The sequence below is a fragment of the Monopterus albus genome, unplaced genomic scaffold (genome assembly GCF_001952655.1).
Source record: "Monopterus albus unplaced genomic scaffold, M_albus_1.0 scaffold1.1, whole genome shotgun sequence".
Taxonomy (NCBI): Eukaryota; Metazoa; Chordata; class Actinopteri; order Synbranchiformes; family Synbranchidae; genus Monopterus; species Monopterus albus.
The window spans coordinates 4,993,067-5,018,202 of record NW_018127881.1 but is presented as its reverse complement, the minus strand read 5'-3'; the positions used below and the strand labels follow the sequence as shown (position 1 = coordinate 5,018,202).

Here is a 25,136-nt window from a genome sequence, read left to right as displayed (position 1 = left end):
TTTTTTCAGGTGAACATGATTGTCTTGGGGAAAAACCTTGGCATCCCGAAGCCTTTTGGCCCCAAGGTAAACGGAAGCTGTGCCCTGGAGGCCGAGATGTGCTCCCTGATGGGGCGCCTGGGCCTGAACTGTGCGTTCATAGATGACTTTGCCTCCTACCACAAACAGCTGGGAGAGGTGCACTGTGGCTCCAACGTCCGCAGGAAACCATTTGACTTCAAATGGTGGAACATGGAGATGTGAACAAAAACTAAACAGTGGGTGATGATGGGTTAAAGTTGTTATCCTTAAGATTTCAGTCATGGTTGATTTGATATACCCATGGTTACTGTTGTAATAGCATGTGTGGTTAGTTACGACAGCAGACCTCTGTTCTTTGTCATAAATACAACACGATTAACTGCTGTGTCTGATTACAGTGCTGCCAAAACAATGTGTTTTTATACAAAGTAGAAAATAACCATCTTGCTTTGTAGAAACATTTTTGATATACAGTATATACATTTGCCGATAACTGAGCAATAACTGAGGTGATAAATACACTGCATTTCCTCTAAAACCCAACCCAAGTTTTGCCAGTTGAACACTATGGTGTAAACTATGGTGTACACTAAGGTGTAAACAGAATAAAGCTAAATGCATGTTCTGTTCACCTGTGCATGTGAAGCTACTGTGAAACCAGTGTGAGAATGGCAGACTCTGCTGCTAACAATGAAATGAGATGGTCATTTCTGAAAAATGTTAACCATAAATGAAAACCTTAAGGATTACAACTTTAAACAGGTCTAGGGAGCACAAGGAGAAAACAACAGCAACTTGAGTTAGCTTTAAGGTGGGGGGACTTTTTTTTCATTGTCTCTTTGTCTTAAAATGATGAAATGCTTCATTTCCTCATCATTTTGGAACATGTGCTTCTTTTTTTCCCAAACGATGTATGCTTCAGGGTCAGAGCTATTGTATGCATCTTGATCTTTATTAAACATAATTATTTGCTTCATTTACAAAAAAGATGAAAAGCAGTATTTACAAACAAGTTTTTTGAACAAGAACTTAAGCAGGCTTTCTACAAGAACAGAAATACAATCATTTGAATTGAGCACACTCCCGATTTTGCTGTGGTTTGGATCGGCTATCTGCATACAGTGCAAGCCGGTGCGAGCACAGTTGGATGAATGGTACTGCAAAGGGATGTGCTATAGTGATACATAGCCACAAGAGGGTGCACCTTGTCCACTCAAACATTTCCAAAGGGCAGAGGAAAATCATCTGAAATCATCTCTTTTCATAAATAAATTTGAAAGGCTGTGATACAGATGCGTAATTATTACCAAAATGTCTCTGTAGCTTTTCTGTGCTATTTTTCTGTTGAGCCAAATGTAAGATGTTACTTTGCTCCTGGGGATTTGTAGCTTTATCAGCTTAGTGAATACAGTATACAATATAAATGCTGTTTTCCAGGGTGTTAAACCTTTGTACTTTCACAAACTGTAAATGTAGTCGTGTTTACTACAGACACAGTTATATTACTGAAATAAAACAATCTCTTGTATCAGTTTTTTCCTGTTTCAGACTTAAGTTTACTGTAGTAAGGGGTCCGCATAGTATCACCATTCACTGGAACAGATATGTACAAATAAAGATGTCTGCAAAGTTTTACATTCAGGCCAGCTTGGCAGCACAGTGCCTTTAAATAAGACCCTGCTTCAAAGCAGCTCACACAACACAATCATAAAGGCAACTTTAAGACAGGTCACAGTGTAATTCATATTCAGCAAAAAATCAGGTTCTTCAAAAGGTCAGCATTTGGAATAACTCAGAAAATGTAGTGCTTAGGTCACATATACTAAATTTTACAAATAAAGTAGGAACTTGTGGCATTTGGCTCTCTATCAGCAATGTGCACTGCATCTGGAGATGTTGGCTGGTTTTCAATAAAACACAAAGTACAGGGACAACATACCTATGTCAAGCATGGCACAAAAGTACAGAGGAGAGGTTTTTGGCAAGCAGATTTACACCATCCACAGTACTGTTGTATACACACATCTGTACACAGACATAAAGTCAACAAGATCTATGTGGCAAAGGTTTAAACAGCAGATGTCTGGGCTGACAATGCATGTTGCTGGTTGAGGCAGTACATCTGCTTCAATATAGCCTGTGTTTATGTTGAAATATTATCTTTTTTAAGCTACGGATTCACTGTGGTACAACTAAATTGTGATGGTAAAAATTACGGACACATTTTCTGTGGTATTTGATTCTTCACCCACCTAGGGTGAACAATGCTTTTATAGCTACTAACAACAGCGTCACAGAAGTACCCTCCATCAAAAACATGATGAAATTACTGAAGCTGTCATTCAAAAAAAACAAAAAAAACACAATAAATATCCACTGCAGAATACTCAGAGGAAGAAGAGGGGATCGTCAATAAAATACAAAACATGACCTGGCAGACACACACACGCACGCTGTGTTTCCGTTGCTTGTGGGGGCTTCACATTGACTTACATTCATTTCCTGTAGACTTATCCTAACCTTAACCATAACAACTAAATGCCTAACACCTAATCATGATCCTCACACCTAACCTTACACCATGTTGCCACCCTAAAATTCATTGATTTGATTGATGTGGCCGAGTCCCCATAATGTGAGTGTGTTAACAGGTTCCACAATGCACACACACACACACACACACACACACACAAACAGGTACATCAAAGTTAAACTCTTATACAATATCACAGTGGGATGTGAAGCTGACATTAAAAAACATTCCCTCTAGTGCAACTCTCCTCTCTGTAGACCCACAGTTTGACAAGCTAAACAAACAGCAATTGTTTGATCGACCTCAGTTTTTCCTCTTCCAGTCACAAGATTAACATCTTGTTGAGTTCCTGATCTTTAAGAGACAACACACAACATTTGAGTGTTTGCAGATTTCAGAGCTTAGTGACTTGTAGAATGAGCAGGTGGGCAGATTTATTCTGCAAAGCCAGCTGAGAGATGACAGCCAGTAGTGATGCTGGGTGCATGGGTGTGGAGGTCTTGTTTACGTTGAGCATTCAAGGAAGGAGGTTTCACAAGGTGTTGCAGTGAGGGTGGTAGAGAGGAACACATCTAGGAAGCTGGATGTTTGTCTCAACAAGCAGCAGATTGATGCCAAATAAACAAGGGCAGATCTGTCCGTCTCTTGTTCTGGCTTCTAACTCTGCTGCCCTTCCACGTCCGTCGTGAAGTTCACATACCTGTGGCTCATTTTTGGCAACGGATGCCTCTTAAGGGAATGCTAAGAGGGAGGAGATGAAATGGGAATTACACAGACTGACATAAAGCAAAAGGAGCCTAGTAAAGAGAGAGTAAAAACCAAGAAGGAAGGGAAAATGGCTGTGTTGTCATACTTTTAATAAACAGGCCCCCAACACATTAACATTCTCATTGTCTAACCTGAAAATGGGTGCCGACATAGTGATCACTTGGGTGTGGCTAACAGTTCTGCATATAGACATGAAGAGATGATGGAGAGAAATGATTAATATCAGCAAATACAGTATGGGGGAAAAACAGAAGGGGTAATGGTTATTTTTATCATTAATTAATCTGTAGGCATTTTGCTCAAAGCAGTACATAGGTACAGCACCACAGAACCGCTAGTGAGGCTATAGGCTCACTTCTCTTGATTTATTATTTAGTATATAACATATCAGTGTTAATTTATGACTTGATGCCAAGCGCTCGGTCTCACCATTGAGGATTTGTGCTCCTGCGGGGGGCGCTCTGCTTTGGGTCTGCTGTCTGTCCCTTTTGGCTCCGGTATCTTCACTCCATCCGGTTGCTGTTGAAGACGAGAAGCTGCTGGCAGGAGGGCAACAGATGTGTGTTTGTCATAGTAAACAAACTCAAGCACATAATGCTGCCAGTTGTTATAGCCACAAAAAAAGATTAGTGACAGAAGTAAAAAGCATGTAGAATAACAGAAGTTATTTGGGAACCACAGATACTGTATGTTTGTAATGCTGTAGTGAACTTTATTCATTTTAGATAAGTTTGCAAAGTGCTCTTTGTTTTTATACAACTGCATACAACAGGCGTTTTGTTCTACTTCTAGCTGAGGTGACGTTCATCACTCAAGGGTGCTTCAGTATCAGGAAGCACAGAGTGCTATACATCTGAACTGTCTAGAGTTTCCCCAGATAGCCTGGATATGTGAAACCGTAAACTTTTTTGGTACTTTTCCAGCCCCTCACACCTTCAGACTATCCCTGGAACAGTAACATGAGTCCTTTTCTCACCTGAAGAACTCCCCTGGCCGGTGCTGCACACACTGTCCTCCATCCCAGAGCTGTACACAAATGAGTCTCTCTTGACTGGTGTAGCACAAGACACACTTTCCTGTAGGAGTGGTAAAGGAAGACAAAAGTATTTCCCTTTCTACCAGTAATGTATAACAAGGACAAGCAGACAGCGTGGTCATGACTACAGCGCCATACATTTTGAGTCCTGTCATTACATTAATATAGTGAAATACATCAAACCTTCTCAAATCCTTTGCTTCAGTTGTTTAGGTGACAGCAAACCACAGATTGAAAACAAGATTATTTCTTCCCCACAGTAAAAGTGAGACAAATAACTGAAATATGTCACCAGTTGTAAAAGACGATTTGTGCTGCTTTGGTTTTGGGGTGGTGACATACTGTATTTGTATGCGTATACTTTCACTGTAATGTTATGGCTATCCCTCTCTCCACCCACCGGTCCAGTGTCAAACTCCTCTTCAACTTCGCACTCATCCTCATGCTCCTCAACAACGCTGGCAAAACTGCTGGCATTGGAAGAGGAGCGCGAAAGGTCCTGAGCCTCGGGGATGGACGGCGCCCTGCAACACATCGCCAGACTACACATCTGGGTCACTCTGACCGCACAAAAATCTGCATTTCTCATACAATAAAGTTATTTGGGGGCCACATAATCAAAATGCTTTCATTTTTGTCATGATTACCTTTCCTTCCAAAAGCCTAATTAATTTATCTTCATTTCAAAGCCTCCCCTGTTCCAGGCAGTTTCAGGCAAAGTGACAATGGTGCATGTGTGTGCCAGGTAATCTTTTAAGCTGTTTGCCAGTTAAAATAATCCTCTAAATTAACCATTGCTTTGGCTGTCATAATATTTTTCCTACATATCTACAAGCAGCTGAAGTGCTGCCCTTAAGTCACAGTACAACATATTTTAAACTGCATCATACTGATGATTTCTTGTCTCTTTTTAGTTGTAATCCATGCATGTGTATAATTTCCTTACTATGAAATGTGCTGTGTTATTAAGACAACACCAGAATCCAAATTTTATTATACTGTTTGTAGGCATCTGTCTCCTGCAGAATCAGAGGAGGGTGTTGCTTTTACAAGTTATGGTATTATAAAATTTGGAGGCAAATATGGACACTGCATGAAAGGACAATGTGGATTTAAAATGTTAAAGATGGTTAAAAAAGCTCCAATCTATGACTGTGAAGGTAGTTTTCCATGTAGAGTCACTATTCCAAAATGCACAAATGCATTGATCCACACACCTGAGGCATTGATCAGCACAAATAACTTCTCAATATGTGTGTGAATATAATATACTATAGTTACGATATAGAATTAATTGAAATAGTTAAATAGTCACCTGTTCTTAGTGACAGGAAATTCTGGAGAACTGTGACTGGAGGAGTTGTCTGATTTATTTTCCTGCGCGAAGTGGCTGCTGTCGGGTGTCCTCTGGGTGCTGGGTGATACCTCCCGGCTTCAGAACACAAATAAAGATTGAGAAATTAAAATACTATAAATGCATTTATTTCATAGCGTAATAATTTAGTCAAACTATTGATGAATGTTGTAACAAATTCATATAATCTGAATATGTATGAAGAAACTGCTCTGGAACTGCCATAAGCCAAAAGTCACTGTTTAATTATTGATGACATTTTATCCTTGTTAATGTGTCAGACAGATCATCTGCCGCATCACAAATGTTAAGTGAAATGACGCCTAACACATAGCAACAGTTCACTTAGTACTGAAGCATGTGCAGGTGTAAAATCCCAGTAGTTTTTTTTTTTTCAAGAAATTCTAAAGCACAACTCTTCCTCTTAATCAAAACTGCCATCCAACAACAACTTGTATCTTCTATATTCTGCTGCAACACTGTCCTGTCTTCACTGCCCACTCCCTGCTGATCATCTCTGCTCTGTCCTCTCACCTCCTCTCTTGGACCTCCTGGATGTTCTCAATGCCAATGGCACTGCTGCGACGGGAGCTGAAGGGCCCAGACTTTTTCCTGGTTGGGCTTTTCCCAGGGATGATCAGTGACTGACAGTGGGAGAAGAAAGTCAAATGCTGTGGACATGACATTCCAATAACCACAGCATAAAGTGTAAACATGTATATATGACACAGTAGGCTACTGAGGTGAAAGGTATCTACACATAAAAATAAGCTACTAAAATAATGTAATGAGAAACTGACACAACATGTTTTACAGATCCATTATATACTGGACATGAGGCAAAGAAGTGATTTTATATTCTATATGCTCTTATTTTTGACTCTTATCTCTGAAGAAAGCATTCTGCTGGATGTTCTCCTTGGTCTTTAATTAAAGTTATGAGGTCAAACAGTTGACTTGTTTAAATTTCAAAATGTCTGATACACTCTTCTAATTTAAGATGCACTGTGATTCATCTGTGAGTTACTGTGCATGAGAACATAAGTGGGAGTCTGTTTACAGTGTTTTTCTCTGAATTTCTTACTTTCCCCCTACAGTGATAAAAATAAAATGAAGTGAACGAATTCATGCATGAAGCCATAACTAAATAAATGTCATTATAACTTAATACACCAAGATATTTAAAAACATGTCACAGGCATGGGAACTCAAACACAATAAACAGAAACTAACTGCGCACATACGTTATGAAAAAGCAGCAGAAAAGTAAAGACAAGAATAGTCAGCAAGAAGGGAGAATAATACATGAACCTCTTCTATTGTTCCTATCCCTATGGCACTGCCTCGGCGTCCGAATTTACTGGGACTTTTTCCTGGGACAAGCAATGACTGAGCCACACAAGACAGGGCAGGGGAAGCAGAGAGAGAAAGGAGATGATAGATTGGAAAAAAGCAAGAGGGGGAAGAAGAAGAAAAGAACACATAAGATCTCATGCGAACAGCACAAACTATTCAGACAGCAATGTGCAAAAGAGCTTGAAAAGGAGCTGACAGCATGACCTAATAGAAAAGACATGACACTGAAGAAACAGTGAGAAGCTTTTAAGAGCAAAAGCAGGCTGGGATCCAACACAGCGGAGCACAGCGGAGCACAGCGGGAGATGGAGTGCCACCGAGGCAGCAGTCATGTCGGCAGTTTCTGCCCTGAGAGATACAGGTCTGTGCACTCATGCATTTGGAAGGACAAACAGGGCATAGAGGGCTGACACGGTCCAAGGGGGTAGCTTTAAGAAACCATAGCTCTTTCAGAAATGGGGTTAATTCAGTTTTAATTTGAAATCGTGCCAACAAAATCTCAAACTGGAAAGAGAAGAGTTGAAACATAATTAGCCTCATATCTGAGAGAGAGACAAACAGGACAGTGTGCACCTTGCATTTATGGCTTGTGCCATGTAAATCTTTCAGCCACATATGCAAATGTCTGTGGAGAGAGGTCATAACATTTACAGGAAGAAACAGTCATGACAAAAGCACATAAAGGATGGCGGGAGTCTGGGTAGTCAGGCAGCTGCTATACTGAGCTCACTCAGGATAGAGACGTAGGCTGGGGCTCAGAAACGGTCAGAATCAGCTTGTATGGCAATGATTCACCAATGGATCCTCTATTTTTAACATAAGCCTAGATTTTTAGCTGTCACACTATGTTGTGATGAAGACTCTTTCAATAGAAGAGAATGACTGACATGCTGAGAATATGTAATGCTATTTATTTTCTAAAAATAAGCTAGTTAATAATAGGAACATGGAAAATGAAAAAAAGGCAATCAGTGAAATTAAAATGTCAGGAACACATGCAACTGTTTTGACATTAGCATACTGAAATACAGTGTTGGGGATCAGTGAACTACTTGTAATTAAACTACATTTTGGAATAGATTGCTGGTAGTCCAATTACTTTCATATTTACATACTGATTCAAGGAGTTCAATTACTTTTTTCATTTTTTTTTGTGTAGTTAACTACTGAAACTACACTGTTTGGGGCCATAAAAGGAAAGGAACGACTTTTCATTTGTATTTCTTATTGATCTTATTATTTTACTGGCATGTGACGTTTTTGTATTATCGTTCGTAGTAGCTTTGCTGTAGTTCAGCTTCTTCCAGTGTGAAATAATTGGTAGCTTGCAAAGCTGCGCCTTCAGAGTAGCTTCTCCAACACCTCTGACATAAGTGCAAAAATCTATAATTTGCTAAAGTTGTGCTCACAGGAAAGAGAAGGGGTTAGAGGAATCTGTGCTGTGAATGTACTCTATCCTGAATATATGTGTGGTATAGGTGGGCATCATGTGAACCAAAAGGGGCTACTTACAATCCCTGGGGTTTTGGGGCTCTCTGCGGGATTGTGGGTAAAGCTGCCACTGTGACTAGTGGAGACTGTGTGTGACTTCTTGTTACTGAGGCCCATGGCGTCCATAGATTGGCTTCTGCTGCGGATGACCCGCTACAGAGAGAGACGAGGAGATTCCGTCAGCGGATCCACTTCGGTATTATGTGGAAACGCAACACACTGACTGATATCTCAATGCACTTTGAAATGTTGTCCAACATAGTAGTAAATATACATATGTGTACTACGTACATAGTAGTAAGTATGTTTTCTAATATGTGTTTTATATATAATGAATTCCTACAGCAAACATTCTGACAAGTCACTGTAGGATACCTACTGCAGTTTGTCTTTTATGACGAGTCAGTCCAGATATATTTAATACAATATCCAAAATTCTGACAACTTTTCCTCCATCTTTTTTTTTTCAGTGGTGATAAATGTCATATTCGCAATATGACTACATGTTGAACCTTGTTATATGTGTGAATATTTTAAAATAAATGAATAAATAAATGTGAACCTATGGATGTGTTGGTTTGTATGCAGGACTATTTTTGAACACTTAGGGGCAGTGCAGGTCAACAGGCAGGAGGGAGAGGCTGTGCGAAAGAAATGTAGGTTCACAGAAGGTGGAGGAGAGTGTAGGCTTTGCAGTGGAGGACTATCAAACTGCATCTTGTGTCTTCTAAGTTTTCATTTAACAGGGCAAAATCTGGGGTGGGGTTTTGTATCATGGGAGGGGAGGAGGAGACAGCATGAGTAAGACAGACCAAGGCAATGAGAGAAAGCAGGAGAGACAGCAGCAGCAGAATCTGCACAGGGAGACAGAACAGAGAAAGGAAGGAAGCGTGAAAAATGTTTGCCAATGTAATTTGTGGAAGTGTGAAAGAGAGAGAGAAAGATGTCTTTTGACAAGTAGAAAAAAGAATAGCCAGGACTTGCAGGTAAGAGGACATTTATACAGAGGTACAGTACAAAAAGTCTAAAGACATGGAAGAGAGATGGCTCTAAAGAGATTACAGAGACAGGGCGACAAAGAGAAAGGTGGATATATTTTTCTGAAGTTGCAGAGAAATACAGTAAAGATGGCTGAGAACTAGTCAGTGACAGAAAGAAGACTAAAACAGCGAGCGAACACTGCCCATCGGGAGACATGCAAACTGCATCATCAGCTCCCTAATGAGGGGTCATTAAATCGTTCATCAGGCACACACAATCACAGCTCCTACGCCCAGCGGCTGGGCTACACTGTACCACCATAATGGTCACTGATGGAGCACTCTCAGTCAGAACACTTTGCTCTGACTGAGAGGACACTCCCCGGCCTCAAAACCACAACATCATGTGAAAATACACAGACTTCAACAGTCGCAGCCAAATGAGAAAATCAGTGCCACGGGACTGGTCCTTTGAGATAGTACAAATTTTCTATGCTTTTTTTTAAAAATGTGTGAATACCCAGAATCCCAGCCAAAAGACAGGGGAGGGGAAAAAAGCACGCTAAACGTTTCTCCACTCATCACCATTCTCTTTCATGCATGTGGAGTTGCAAACTAACAGTGCGCTTCATTGGCTGAGAGAAGTGGCTGCACCTTAAAGGATTCAAAGAAGCCTCCTCCTCCTCCTCCTCCTCCTCCGCTCCCATTCTCCATCTTATCTTCATCTCCACCCAGACCCATCATGGACTGACTGTTGATGTGCAGCTCCTCATACAGAGTTTCCAGAAGGGCTGAACGTGTGCGCTCCTGATAACAACAGAGTCCGTTTGCACAAGTGCTAAAGCTTATTCTGAAGTTTAAATTAACATTATTTCATCATGTTAAATGAAGGAAAATGGGTTAAACTGATGAAAATAATACTACAGGAAACATTAGGAGTATTGTTGCTGTTTGAGAAGCATCAAAGACAACAACTAATCCATTGTAATCTGTCTCCTGAAATCACTTCCCATCAAGAATGCAGCCAGCTAAATGCACAACCATGGAAACAGGTGTGTGCTCAAGTGTGCACACAGGCACTACAGGCATTCACACTCCTGTGGCGCAGCAGTCATCTTACCTCCAGCTTGGCAAACTTTTCGGCCTTGCAGCAGGCATATTCCGCATTGATGAGCTTGGTGAAGAGGAACTCACGGAACTCGGGGCCCTAAAGGAGGTAAGCACAGAGGGAAGGCATAGTGAACAGTGTATGGTTTCTGCTTTAAAGATCTGGGTTTATGAATTTGTTTGACTGCTGACCTTTTTAAAAATGGCAGGGTCAGGCAGAGCAGGCCCAAAGAAAGGTACATCGTCTCTTGCTGTCACAGATACCTGGAAGAGGAAGCGGGTAAACACAGCCCATCAAACCCTTCTGAAAGATACACTGTGATATACAGTATGATACATGTGCCAATTTTTAAAACCACACACAAGAATTAAAACTCTTGGTCAATGAACAAGTGAACTGAACTGGATTTTTACAGGTCACTGTCAGTCAGAGTTAGCAGATACACTCCTGACTGTCTTTAGAACCAACCTTGTAGGTGACTTTGTTTGTGCACGCATTCTCCACCTGCACCACCACATATGCATGCAGGAAGTTAGACTGGATCATGTCTGGTACAAAGGGCGTGTTTGCCTCCTGGAAAACGATGGCTACAATGTCGTTGCCTATGTGCCTCTTCCTCTGCAGCTGGAGTGCACAGATAAACAAAACTAACACAAGCGGAAACATCTCAAATAACCAGTTAGAGAATCACACATGCAGGCCTGTCAGAGAATCACTCCGAGGACTCACGCTGAAAGACTGACTAAGAATAAACATAGCCTCAGGAGAAAGGTGGATTTCACTTTAATCAAAAAGTACACACTCATTTCAAAGATGTCAGCCAAAACATTTAAATCCATGTTTTACAGCTCTTGACAACTATGAATTTAACACACTGGAACTGTTACATCAAAAAGTTTTTTTTAACTAAATAAATACACATTACATAGTATAACTCATGGGTGCACAAGACATCTATATTTGCATATAGCTTGTGCTTATTGTTGTACTGTCAAAGATCCCTGTACATTTAATGTGGCTATGACTAGGATGGAATAATTTAGGCCCAAGCTTTCAAAGGCTGATGATAGTGTTTAAATGACTGGATCTGAGGCACTGCAAAGTAGAAAAAAAAGGTTTAATTTTTCTGCAGATGGCTGGCTGTCAGCAACCCAAATCATCACTGCTGAATAGCTGCAATTTCCCAGTTGCCAAAAAGCTTAAAGGTGCCAAAAGGACACTTGCACACTTCGAGGACAGACTGACTGTGCCCAAGTAAATTTTTAACCAAGTAAATCTTTTAAAAAGCTTGGTGTTGCCAAGCATTAGGGACACTTTCTTCCTCTGCTGGAATATGAATCTACCATATGTTATCAACTCATTACCCTTTGCTTGGAAATCTTAAGCAGTTTTCAGTAATATCAATTAAGTTTGTTTTTGCTCTTATTAAATGAAAAAATACAAAAAAAACAATATATAGGATTTTGTAGTAGTTTGGATGAATTTTCTGTTCAGTCAAAAATATTCTCAGTAGAGACAGTCTGAGCAAAAATAGACCCAAATTCCTCCACAATAAAAGCCTCAACATCATGACATTTGCTCTGCAGTAGCATGTGTTGATTACCCTTCGTCAGACAACAGGCTATTTAACACACTAAAGTACAGCCTTTTAACAAAGCCATTTCACACCCATTGATATTAGCTGTAGTGTTAACTGGCACTCTCATAAAATGTCACAAAAGTGGACCATTTATGTACACAGTATAACACAGCAAATATTTACTCATGGATTTATAGGCTATTCATTTCAGTTAGTATAAGCAGTACAATTACTTTAAAGCCTCTGTCACTTTGTTTGTTCACATTAGAACAATCAACCATCTGTTTCAGGCCCTGGCAAGTTTTCATAATTTGCTGAAGTCAGCTATAAATATGCCAGAAATATTAATGGAAAAACCTTAATATAGAATGGAAATCGTCTAACACACCAAATGTTCTTAAACAAACGTGCAAATGTCACCGAATTTGACCTTAAATCACAGAAGCTCTTAATTGGCCTTGTATTTGCTAGAAGCCAATATGCATTTCAATTAAGAAAAATGGGTAGCAAGTGGGTAGCTAGAGAGCCATAGACCAAATTCTGTATATTTTTGATACAACAAATGATGAATTTTTATTTATATCTTTGATAAAAGTAAATTTCCAAGGCAGCAATGAAGGTTGAGAGTGAACAGGATTAGGGTATGGCTGCAGGGACGGGGCAGCCAGGTTACAACTGTATCATCTCTGAGCCTATTAGCTGTCAGCTTTAATATTTACTCACACAGGAGCTTTATGAACCCAGAGAGCTGAATGACATCCTACCTCCTCTGCAAAGATTAACTTGCAAAGCAAAGCCACATTACAGAGAGATGAACACTTAAACTCAAGCAGTGCAGGGCAGGTTTGAGACACTTGACATCTTTTAATGCTATATCTGCTCAAATCAGATCACAGTGAGTCAGATCTGGCTACTTTCTCCTTCCTGAAATAATGCTAGGTTATTATGGATGCACCTTGCCTCATGAATCATCCAGTGTAGGTGTTGTTTATGTCTATTTCTCTTCATGCCTTGGCAATACAGACCATCTCTGCAAAGTTACTGTGGTAACAAAGTTCATAACACTCTAAGAGCCGGTGAATAGCAGCTGAGGACTATAGTAATTGAGTTTATTGCCACACAGCATCAAAAAGAAGAAAATCTTCCACCACAAACCAACAGAGGAGAAACATCAAAGTACTGGCCCACTGTGCAGCAGTCCTCCATGACCGGGAATAAATAAGGAGCGTAGCCAAAGTTAGCTAAAGAAAGCACTGCGTGTCTCATTTATGCACAAAATATTTGTCTCTTAATAATGTATGGTTTAATATTTCACAAATCTAGAGATTTAATTTACTTACCGATTCTGATTTTTACATGATTCAAATGTTCCACCTCTCTCTGAGTCTGTTCCATAGCAATTCAAAATTTTCTAGATCCCCCTCTGTTTGCATGATAAATACATTATAAAGCTGGTTAGCTTAGCTTAGCATAAAGAATGAAAACCTAAATCTGCATGAAATAAACAAATGAGGGGTAACACGGTGGTACTGCTGTTATTATTGGACAGAGCCAGACTGTTTGTCTTTATGCTAGGATAAGTCAATCGCCTGCTTACTTTAGCTACATATTTCTCATTAAATTATGAGGAAACAATTTTCTCATCCAATTACCTGCAAAAGAGTAAATAAGTGCATTTCCCAAAATCTTGATTTATTGCTTTAACCACTCATTTTAGCATTTGTCTTGCAACTGAGAGCCAGGGTGATTACAGACAATCTTGATTTATTGCTTTAACCACTCACTTTAGCTTTTGTCTTGCACCTGAGAGCCAGGGTGATTACAGATTCAAATGATTTGTCTTCCTTCATCAACCTGAACTTACTTTTTGTTGCCTCTAAGCCATTGGCTGCTGCTGCAGTAAAACACATGCTGGAGTCACTTGGAAATATTGAAAACCCCAGTGAAAGGACAAATGAGTTACTCTGATGATCAATAATTGGAACGCCACTACACCTGCTGTGAGTCTCCCTCTGTGTAAGGCAGCTTGGTTGACACATGGAACATTATCTCCTTATTATGGAAACTTGTGTAGACAGATTCTGTGCCCGTCTGGCCATGAGTGACATCCAGCCCACCCCGAAACCTGGAGAAGAAAATAGAAGCAGAGAGAGGACAATTAAGGCCAACAGCAAGAAAAAGCAAGGAAAATAAAAAAGGTAAATAAAGAATGAGAAAAAAATAGGAGAGGGTTGAGGAGAGCAGCCGAGAGGGAGACAGAAGAGAAACAAGCAAAATGCTGTAGGAATGCAGCATAGGTGCATGTTCTCATAGCACCTGGTCCGTCCATGCTCGTTCATCATTGAGGGGATGCCAAGGGCACTTCTTCTGCCTACTCAATCACAATGTCAACAACACTACAAATGTCAGGACATTCTAAATTGCTTTCTCAGGGATTAATTTAAAGCCAGCTTTGATCAATAGCAAAGTGAATGGTGGTTTGCTTCTGAGAGACATTAAGTAGAGGGCTATACTGAGAATTAACCAAAGCACTTAAATATGCAGCTGGGAAAACTGAAAGAAACTGCAGTGAAAAGTGTTCAAACCCTTTAAAATCATGGAGCTCAATCTTCTGTCCCAGAAACTCCAAGAACTCGACAAAGGCAGGGCTCTCTTCCATGTTTCCAAACAGCTCTTCCTCTGATGTCTGTGAGGAGGATGTGATGCACGTTTTCAGGAAGAGTGACACATGACTTCAGAAGCAAAGATGAGCAGCGGTATCTTTGAAGTGCACTCACCTGGCCAAACTTTTGATAAATAACTCCAAACTTGAAGTTGTTGCTGATCACATGCTCATCAAAGGTGACAATGAGCCTCGATGCCTGTGGATGAGGAAATAAGACATTTCTTGTGAAGGTGATGGAGCTGTAGTGTTGGTGGACAGCATGCAGCAAGCAAAATGTGACATATTTGACAAAGACACAATAAAGACTAATGCCTACCTTTGGATAGAGGACAGGGTAAAACCTATCCACATTTACATCTTCACAAACAAGCTGAAAGTAGAAAAGCACATTTAGCTTTTTTTAAATGTTAAACAGATATTTAAATACAGTATTTTGACAATACATCTGGTATGATAATAACTGCCTACCTTGGCCATCTGAACCACATTGGGAAACTCAGTAAGGCAGGAAATGGGAATCACATCATGGTAGGTTTTTAGCTTTGTGCTGAAAGGCAACACAGTTTGAAAAGTCAAAGTTCTATAATCCAAAGCAATCCCCCTGCTTTAGTGGGTTCTTTCTTTTATGCTTAGCAATCATACAAGTGACCTGCAGAATTCAGAGGGGACCTTTCCAACAGATACTGCATAGAACCGGGAGTGTAATGATCTGCACACTGCATGGTTGCCAGGGAGTGGTCTATTATTATTTTTCTAAGGGGTCACTGCTCTATCAAAGGGTTATAAACAGTACTATGAATACTACAAACATTTGAAAATCAGAAGAATGTATAGTAGCTCACATTCAGAGAGATAATAGTACCGGATACACCAACATATATGTAAGTGATGCACCCTAACAGGTTTAATTTTAGCCTCAGTAAATTAGCAGAACATTATTTATGTAGCTATAAATTGTATATTCAAAGCCATGTTTACAAGATTTTTGTTTTGAAACAAGTCAGCCAGAGATAGCAATTTAATAAACTAATCAGCCTATGCTAGCTTAATTACCTAGCTAGTAAAGTCAACAACTGCCAGCCACAGATGAGGATCCACTGTTGACATTTTTATACTGCATAGGAGATGGCCAGTAAAACAACAAAAGAGATAATGCTTTATCACAGCGGGTCTCTTGCGGATGTTTTAAATATGGACTATATGACTCAGTGTGTGTTACTACGCCAGCTGAGAGTTTGACTGAGGGATAGGGGGACTGTGGGTGGTGTCCACCTAGCGTAAAACATCATAATATTAAAAATGTTGTGGGCTGAGTGGCTGTTACCTTGTTACGCACTCATCCACTCTGAAGCTCCATTAACAAGGCAGGGATCGGGCGCTAAAATTACTTCACAGATTATATGGTGCTTTGTCTTCAGCAGAATGCGATGTTTGAGTGATGGTGAGTGAGAGGAATAGGTGTGTTCATTGTTGAGTCCTGTACTTTATGGCACATTTTTAAGGATAACACTTATACAGAGGGGCTTGGATTTTGTGCTGTACCTTTCAAACACTTTTATTTATACTCACATTATTACACAAGTCATTGAAAATAAAAGGTCCCCTGTGGGTCAAGCTTATCATTTGCTCAACAGTTGTTCATAAGGGTGGGATTCATCTATAGCTGCAGAAGACAGGGGTATAATTATCTTGTAATGCTGTTGCATTAGCCAGACAGATGTTTTACAACTCCCAGAGCATAAATTACCAACACAAATCTCTGATGGCATGTGTTCTGTTGTGGTTTTAGGGGCGCAAATGCATTCGCTTTCCAAAATCTGCAGCGGTACTGCTTTACTAATAAAATAATTTGTTTACCTAATAAAACACAAGTATAAGGCTTTTGAAGTATTTAATGTTAGAAAGCTGCATGTTACAAGATGAAGTATTAGCAAAGGTGAAAAGGTGATTTTTTGCAACTAATTGTGATTTCAGCAACAACCATTAGTGGCTTAATGGAACAGAAGTCCACCAGATCAGTGTCATGAAAAGGGACCGGACATGAAAAAAAAGCATAATGTGACTGAACCCAAGTCATTTTGTAGAAGAGAAGTAAATACATTCTAGTTACAAACCTTTAACAATGGAAGCCTGGACACTGTCTGTCATAAATATGCAGCAGACATTTAAAGTCACATTAAACTGAAAATGAAATTCATAAGAAAATTTGGGTGGCCAGCAGGGATAAGCCTTCCTGCAGCAAAGCCTGTTGTCAGCAATCAAGCTGGAAAATACATTTAAAAATTCATCACTGAGGCAAACATGTGAGAATTGGGAACACTGTGCTCTCTGTGTCATTTTTGCTTGACTTAACAGTATTCTTCAGCAACAAAAGACAATCTATCCAGAAAAGCTAAGTCATGTGTGAAAATGCACTATATTGACCAATCAAACACCAAAATTCACTGTATTACATGGATATTTGAAGCCAGGGCCAGAGAGAAAGAGAAATAAGACAAGCAAAATGGGAATAAAGGCAAAGAAAATTGCAGGGAACATTACAAAGGAGAGGACTGTAATCAAGAAGGGACAGGCAAGATAAAGGAAAATGAAAAGAAAAAGCAGAGATAACAATAATAAGAAATTGTACCGAAGCATCAAGCGCAGATGCTCTTGATCCCCAATGACATCGTACTTCATAGAAAAGACCAAGTGGCCCAGTGCAGCATCTACGGTGTAATAATTAAAGTGTTCCTGGGGGCAGATAAGCAGAAGAAACTCTAATGCAAGGAAGAAGACCCCTCCAGTAACTGACAGAGTGTAACACAGTTCTTAAAAAAAAAAAAAGCTAGAATAAATTAGAAATGGAGTGGGGTTTGAGGAAGTAGTTGAAGTGCCCTAGAGGAAAAGGTGTGGACCTACAGAACTAGAGTAATCAAAAATCTTATTTTAAATATGCACTTGTAGCCTTTACTTATGATGGAACTAGAAAAAAAGTCATGGGCCACTACGCTGATCACCAGTAGCAGGCAATTCTTGAAACACACTTTCTCTTCTCTTTGTATATTTTAAAATGCTACAAAATGCTTTAAGATGCTTGATATACCTTACAGAAAAGAAGAAATACTTTTGAACTGCAGAAAAACAAACCTTTTCCAATACTCACCTTGCCTATGAAATACTTCCTGTAGATCTTAGCGGTGCTATTGGTCTCCAGTTTGATGTGATAGGTAGGACAGGGAGGTTGATCAGCCTCTGGTGGGTCTTTAGGCTCATGATTGGTCCCCTCAATCCAGTAACCTCCAAACTGGGGCAGCAGGATGAGTGGAAATGGGCTACTGCGACCCAGAACCTGACCATGACAGACAGTAATAATGTTTAGATTAGTAATTGTGTTTGTCTGTTGATTCAGTCGCTGCATTGCTTTTATTTTTGCAGATAATATCTGCTATTTTGTATGTTTCTTTGTTTTTAACCTGCTTAAACCTTCAGTGTTTAAAGTTCTTTACATCTATGAAACATACAGTGTGTATTGCTAAGCGTTTTGTGTGGAGTACATTGGAAGTACCTCATGAACGCTGGGATAAGGAATATAGTCCTCTTCTGTCTGCAGGGAAGGAAGGGAAAATGGCTTATGATGACAAACGGTACTTCTAAAACTCTCAGTACTGACATGAAACAGGTTCCACAGCACAACCTTTATGAATGTGAGAAGCCTTCTTTCAGTTGCTTCTAATGCACACAAAACTACTGAAACCATACTACATGACATCACATCAACATTTCATCTCTCACTCACTGTGGCTGCACACTACTCAGAGCTAAACTAGCACACACCAATATTTTAGACAGCAGTGTGCTTCTGAAATTGCAGCGACAGAAGAAGAAGGTGTGGAAGAATTCGTCTGGCCAGCACAGAGCCCTGACCTCAGCTCCATCTGCTCCCTGTGGGATGAACTGTAAAGCCAACTGGGAGCCAGGTCTTATTGATTGCCCACCATTAGTGCTCCAATTCACTAATGCATTTATGGTTGTGTGGAAACACATCCCTAATGTTCAAACATCTTGTGGAAAGCTTCTGGAGGAGTGGAGACTGTAGCTGCACCATATGATTTTACAATGAGACAGCCAACAATGAAATATAATGTTTCTGTCAGGTGTCCACAAACCTTTGGCCATATAGTGCTTCATAATTTCTTGTGAGAAACATTTATAGTGACATTTTCTTTTAATTATTTATGCCAATAAGACTATAGCTCCTTCACTATGCTGTAAAGAGGCCTTTATATAAACCTCAACCTCCAAAACCACTTTATACTTTACAGATTTACTGCTGTTTGTCATTCATCTGCATAATTACCACCTATTGTGTAACCTTTCTGACTCGATATCTGACCATCTCCCAGTCATGTCCACTGCATTAACCTATCTAGGTAAGAGGACAGAGGATTTTGCAGTCCTAGTACCCATCAAGTTCCTCAGTGAGCATCCAGCCTCACAGCTGATAAAGAAAGGTTTATAACTCACTTTGAGGGGTGGAGGGAGGGGGCATCTTTGCTCATCCATTCTGCAACCCTGTGGGGAGCAACAGTAAAATAATAATAATAATAATAACAGCATATTGACCTAACAGGTGAAATAGCTGCAAAACGGGTTCATGTGCAAAGATACACTCATGTTCCATGAAATTTCTTTGGTAGAATGAGAGTGCGAGATCATTGTTTGTGACAGTAATTTATGTTTATAAAGCTCATGCTCAATCACCAGACAAGCCACAGAAGGAGGAGGTAAAGGAGTCCTATCAGAGAGACTACAGAGCGCTGAAAAAGATAAGCAAAGGTCCATGAGAACAGGGAAGGTGTTTTCACTAAGCCCTGTTGCAACAATCACTAACCACAGTCACACTTACTTTAAATGCCACAAAGTGACAAAATATGACTTTGCACCTAAAGTTTTCATTCTTACTTTGGTGATTGATAACAGACAGTTCCCAAAGCACAGAGAGAGATGAGTAAAGCAGTGTTAATCAGTGCTCCCTTTGTGTGGAATATCCTGCAGCAAGATTTAAAAAGCATATTTTTGGGGCCTAAAGAAGATAATCAAAGCAAAATGAAAACTACAAATGCTTTCATTACATTAATTCAGTGAAGACTGCTCTGCTGCATTTGTTTCCCATCCCACATTCCCTTTACTTATTCTCCTCTGGAGAATACATTACTTAAGATCAAATATTTTATTGTTGTCTGCAACTCAGATGTGTTGCCCCAGTGTCATCCAGGTGGTTACCAACCAAAATAAATAAACTAAATAAACAAGGTTTGAATTTTCCCAAATGCCCTGAGGTTTTTGGAGCTTTAAAATTGTAATGGAAAGATGTATCTTCACACCCACACATGCCTTTACACCAGTCATTCATCTTTGTTTCAGCACTACAATTTCAGAAAGATGTTGTTTGAGCCTCTACAGTCTATTTCAAAATGTAAATAATGTTCTGTGCCTCTTTCAGCAATATGATATGCTTCCACCCAAGATACTGTCATTCAGTAGCAGACTATTCAGATTAAAATTGTGTCTCCAGGGTACGAGGATCATGTTGAGTTGTGATCATTACTTATGCCTATAGTGTCAAGGACAGTGTCAGATCAAATTATCTGCTTAAAGATGTGTTGATATCTTTCCACTGGCCTATTCTTGGTTCTGGTTCCTGTAAATCTGCATTTTAACAGCACAGCTACAAAAAAAAACATACCAACAAATCCAGTATAGTGAAAAACGTAACATTTCACACATCTGATGATGCAGACATAACCACCCAGTTGTGAAGAGAAAACAAAAAAGCTCTGTTCAGCACAGAGGTTTCTACAGACAGCTCGAGGCCGTCACTGCTGCAAATACCAAAAAAGGAAAAAAACAAACGCGTGTTAATGGCAAAGAGAAGGATACAAGGACACACATCAATCATAGTAACAGGGTTGTTATGAGGAATACAAAAAGAGCAGGAAAAGCAGAGAAACGTGAGCCTTGAAACAGAATTAAATGGAAGCAAGTGAAAATCTGATTGAACCAGATTCTGAGAGGGAGAATGCACAGGATCAAGCAGCGAGGAGAAAAAGCAGAGCTGGGAGACCATTTACAGTACCTGCATCCTCTCAATCATGGCAAATAGGTCCGATGTCTGAGGGACAGAGTTGACACAGATCTGATCAGGGACACGGGCTTGACAGTTTGTAAAGCAGTGTTGATAGGCTTCCCCTGTGGTCTTTATTCATTCTTCATCTCTGCTCGCTGAGAAACCCGGCTGTGCGGTCTCAAGGCACGAGACCTCATGTTGGAATTTCTGACACCCCCCTAGTTCCATATTTTACTATGACAGCACTCTCTAATGCATCTCCCACCCCACTTGACACCAATCTCACTGAGGCTCATTCAGCACCAGGAGAACCGTTCGCCTGAAGACAAACACACTGTAAACAAGTAACTCTTAGGGGAAAATGAGCCTCAAAGCTCCATGGTGCACTCAGTGTTGCTACAGTCAACAGCTTATCTGACTGTGTGCAACAGTCAAATTAGCTGCAAGACACTCTGGTTTTGGTGTATGAAGCACACAGTCACATTAATGTGTGAATGAGACACACTCTGATAACATGCAAATACAGTGTACAAAGCAGGAAATAATATGAACTGACACGGTTGGTCAGGCAACTGGGTTTCATGTCAAAGTATGGTGTAATCCTGATATTTTCTAATCAACATGTGTCCAGGAGGTGTACCTTGAGTATATACAGTAACAGAGCATAGTTCGGTTTTGTCCAATTAACCTGAGATCAAAGAGGAGTGGGTTGCAGCAGCCCCTGTTGTGGGGGTGAGCCCTCTGTTCACTGTGTAACACCAGTGGACTGAAAATGCCAAGATGATGTTTCCACATGACATCTTAAATTTACTGAGGGGCAGCACAGGGCTTGCTAAACACGCACAAACAAAACCACAGGAGACGTGCATGTCTGTAAAGATTTTCAAACACACTTGTACTAAAATATACTTAAACATGTATCATCACGCACACCTGACCCTGACCTACATGTAGTAAAGCCAAAAGTGCATCTCAGTCTGTTGTTGCTTGTGAAAATGAATAGTGCCATATGATATTCAGGGAGATACTGCTCTCCTGGCTGCAAAACAAGCGTCAACGTTGTCCTGAGCTGACCAGATTATCAGTGACTCACACAGACTCCAGAGTAACCACATCAGTGCTGAACCTCTCCTGAGGACAAGGGAACGTGAACCATAGCTAGTTATACAACATGCCCTAATGAGAATAGCATCAACTCGGGATGTGCAAATTGTATTTTGCATGTTATGCTATCAGTACAGTAGGCACTTTCTCTTTAGACACTTTCTGTACGGGGCTAAAAACAAATCTTGCAGCAATGCAGCATTTCATCTGCTGTTCTACAACACCAAACATTTATATTTCTACTTTATGAATTAAATAAGCAAAAATAACTAAAGCAAAAACAATCTTTCACGTTAAGCAACTGAAAAATACTCACGTCACTGAGGCATCGTCTCATGGGAAAAGGTTTAGTGGGGGGACTGTTGAGCAGTCCGTTCAATAAGGCATTCTTAGCCATCCTAACCCCAGTCATTATTCCACCGGTGCACACACACAGACAAGCTGACAAGAGCAAGTGTGTTGATGTCACCTTCAGCAAAAGGCAAGATTAACAGACACTTCACACTCACTGTCACTCAGCCAATATACTAGGACAGAAACTCCACAGCTGTCCACCACAATGCATACATCGACGTGTGAGGTAACTGCATGTGTGAAATGTAAGATTATTACCCTTCCTTCCTCTTTTTATGTCCCCCCCACCCTTTTTTAAACACATACACAGCTGTACTGTAGGAAGTAGGAGGACCGATGCTTCTTCCCCTCCCTGTATACTTTGCAAAACTTTCTTCTCTTTTTAGTGCAAACACACACACTTGAATGTGGAACAAAATCAGTTCTCTTCTTCATGCAGTCACAATATAAGACTATTCTCTTCCTCTTTTCCTTCATCTCATATTTCTCAAGTCTCTCTCAGAAACTCCAGAGCCCCAAACAGAAAGACAGAGGTGGGGGACTCGAGTGCTGGACTTTCAGCCTTCATATGCATGAGTGTTTTAAGCTGTTCACATTGTGTTTCCTGCCCTCAAAGACAATATGGAGCCTCTGCAGCAAATGCATTACCATCATTTGAATGCCTGATGGGTTGAGAGCTACATCTCTTTTGCTCTGATTTATATATATTGTAGTGTGGTGCATGATTGAAAGCAAGAGTGGCAGACTGATCAACTGATTCATTTATCGACCACAAACTGAGGCTGAGTACAGCATGTGAGTAATACATACTGTATGAGGGGCATTAATATCCATGAACTAATCCATATCATGAAGTCCAGACATTTCTCCTCAGTCTCCAATCTGTGGAGTAAAGCACTGACTCCACTATGTCTTTAACTCCTCGTCCACAGACAAACTGCTGATGCTTTGCAGCTAAATGTCTTACTCCCTTCCCCATTTATACTCTCTGGGTTAGCCGCATTCTCAAAGGCAACTGTGGTTGCCGGCGCGACTGTGGTTCAGTGGGTAGAGCAGTCATCTCCCAACCAGAGGGTTGGAGGTTCGAATCTCAGTGCTTCTAGTCCACATGTCGAAGTGTCCTAGGGCAAGACACTGAACCCCCAAGTTGCCCCCAATGGTTAGAGCCATCGGTGTGAGTTGGCGCCGCAGATGGCTGCCTCGGTTCTTGTGCGTGTAACATACTTGGCCAAATAAAGGTGATTATCCAATACAGTAAAATGGAAAGCTCAACTTCAGAGAGAGTAAGTCAGTAGGCACAGAAGCTTATCATTAGAGATAGAGAAAATTCATCTGTCATTCTGACTGTAGAGACTAACCTGACCTTACTGGGACCTGGAGAACACAAACTGAGTTCACGCAGATGGCCCCCTCTACTTCGTCAATGCCTCGGATGTGTCAGACATGCTGGTTAATTGCCAAAGAGGCTAAGGTCTACAGAACTGACACTGAGTTTTGTTCTGTGCTGAGATAGCCCTTCACTCCAGCAAAAGCAGTTACCAATCAGTTTAGACAAAGCAGCACTGCAACCCTCCTTACAACAAAGAACACTACTTGCATTTCAATTAACACCTGTTGGGCACTGATACGTGTGATACTTTATTATAATTATTATTATTTCTTCCTTGCTTTCTTCTTCCTTGTCAAAATCTGGTGCCTACAGTACATAATCCACATTGCGACTACAGCTGACAGTTCAAGGAAAGATGAGTCTCTCCATCAGCCACACTTTCAATATCAGATATCAACAAACTTTGAATAGAAGACAGATTCTACCCATTTATGTACAGTTTTTTGTGTGTTTATTTATTTATTTATTGCAATAGAAGAAAACCATGCTCAGCTAACTTTCTGCACTGATGTCTCTTGAGGAAAAGGAGTTGGAAGGAAGTGCACAATTATAGATTTTGTATAGAGAGCGGGAACTTTCAGGAGACTGATACTTGGCTACTGAAGCCTGATATCCTCACTTCTTTTTAACTCCACAACCCCGGATTATTTTAATTTACAAACTTGTAATCGTCAGGCCCAACTGACTATGTGCGGCTCTCACTGGAGCTGCAAAAGGTTTTATAAAACTTTGTTCACATATGTAGTGAAAGAAAGGGCAGAAATATGAGTTGTGACATTCCCTTTTAAGAAAAACTGAATGAATATTTATAACTAACATGAAGGACATGTATCGATCCTCATATCCTCATACACAGACAAATATCTGACTACTGTAGACTGAAAATTACAAGCCAACATTAGTATATATCTAATAAAAACACCACAGCAACATGTTCCAGTTCATCAAATTCAGTATAATATACTTCATCTTAAGTTTTTTTCCCCAGTTATCCATAGTTCCACAATGTGAATTTGTCTGTAGTCCTTCAATCAGCTTTAGTCTATTCAGTAACACAGCTGAATTACTTATAGAGCTTTTTTCACTTCAATCAATGGCAATTTCTACCACAGTAAAACTGGTGTGTTGCCATCTTGTTTAGGAACTTGGCTTTAACCCATAACCCTGTACTGTATATGGAGTGTAGAAACTAAACTGCCATCACTACAGACACACACAATCCACTTACACACTTGCAACGTGAATGATGTAGTTGGACAATTATTGCTACAGTTTAACATAGCGAAAT

General features: G+C 40.2%; 2 protein-coding genes across 20 annotated transcripts in view; one reads left to right on the top strand and one right to left on the bottom strand.

Moving 5' to 3' along the window:
- The window catches only part of padi2 (peptidyl arginine deiminase, type II), a 10,885-nt gene extending 9,174 nt beyond the window's left edge, over positions 1-1,711 (top strand). For all 6 annotated transcript variants that reach the window (XM_020604573.1, XM_020604654.1, XM_020604499.1 and 3 more), the window contains one exon: positions 10-1,711. In XM_020604573.1, coding sequence (XP_020460229.1) covers positions 10-243 — 234 coding nt within the window. In that variant the 3' untranslated portion in view covers positions 244-1,711. The remainder of the gene's footprint in view (positions 1-9) is intronic.
- The window catches only part of LOC109961892 (rap1 GTPase-activating protein 1-like), a 74,595-nt gene continuing 50,411 nt past the window's right edge, over positions 953-25,136 (bottom strand). For 4 of the 14 annotated variants that reach the window (XM_020603465.1, XM_020603376.1, XM_020603628.1 and 1 more), the window contains 22 exons: positions 21,010-21,045; positions 19,398-19,445; positions 18,439-18,477; positions 18,037-18,222; positions 17,521-17,624; positions 15,360-15,438; positions 15,208-15,261; positions 15,004-15,087; positions 14,812-14,912; positions 14,222-14,351; positions 11,116-11,271; positions 10,839-10,910; positions 10,660-10,746; positions 10,194-10,346; positions 8,581-8,712; positions 7,024-7,101; positions 6,247-6,356; positions 5,674-5,790; positions 4,759-4,900; positions 4,299-4,398; positions 3,752-3,861; positions 953-3,295 (listed from right to left, as the gene is read on the bottom strand). In XM_020603465.1, the coding sequence (XP_020459121.1) occupies positions 3,212-3,295; positions 3,752-3,861; positions 4,299-4,398; positions 4,759-4,900; positions 5,674-5,790; positions 6,247-6,356; positions 7,024-7,101; positions 8,581-8,712; positions 10,194-10,346; positions 10,660-10,746; positions 10,839-10,910; positions 11,116-11,271; positions 14,222-14,351; positions 14,812-14,912; positions 15,004-15,087; positions 15,208-15,261; positions 15,360-15,438; positions 17,521-17,624; positions 18,037-18,222; positions 18,439-18,477; positions 19,398-19,445; positions 21,010-21,045 (2,202 nt within the window). In that variant the 3' untranslated portion in view covers positions 953-3,211. Of the gene's footprint in view, positions 3,296-3,453; positions 3,502-3,751; positions 3,862-4,298; positions 4,399-4,758; positions 4,901-5,673; positions 5,791-6,246; positions 6,357-7,023; positions 7,102-8,580; positions 8,713-10,193; positions 10,347-10,659; positions 10,747-10,838; positions 10,911-11,115; positions 11,272-14,221; positions 14,352-14,811; positions 14,913-15,003; positions 15,088-15,207; positions 15,262-15,359; positions 15,439-17,520; positions 17,625-18,036; positions 18,223-18,438; positions 18,478-19,397; positions 19,446-21,009; positions 21,046-22,420; positions 23,544-25,136 lie in introns of those variants that run through there. The other 10 variants (XM_020603714.1, XM_020604128.1, XM_020603794.1 and 7 more) reach the window with 9 other exon arrangements.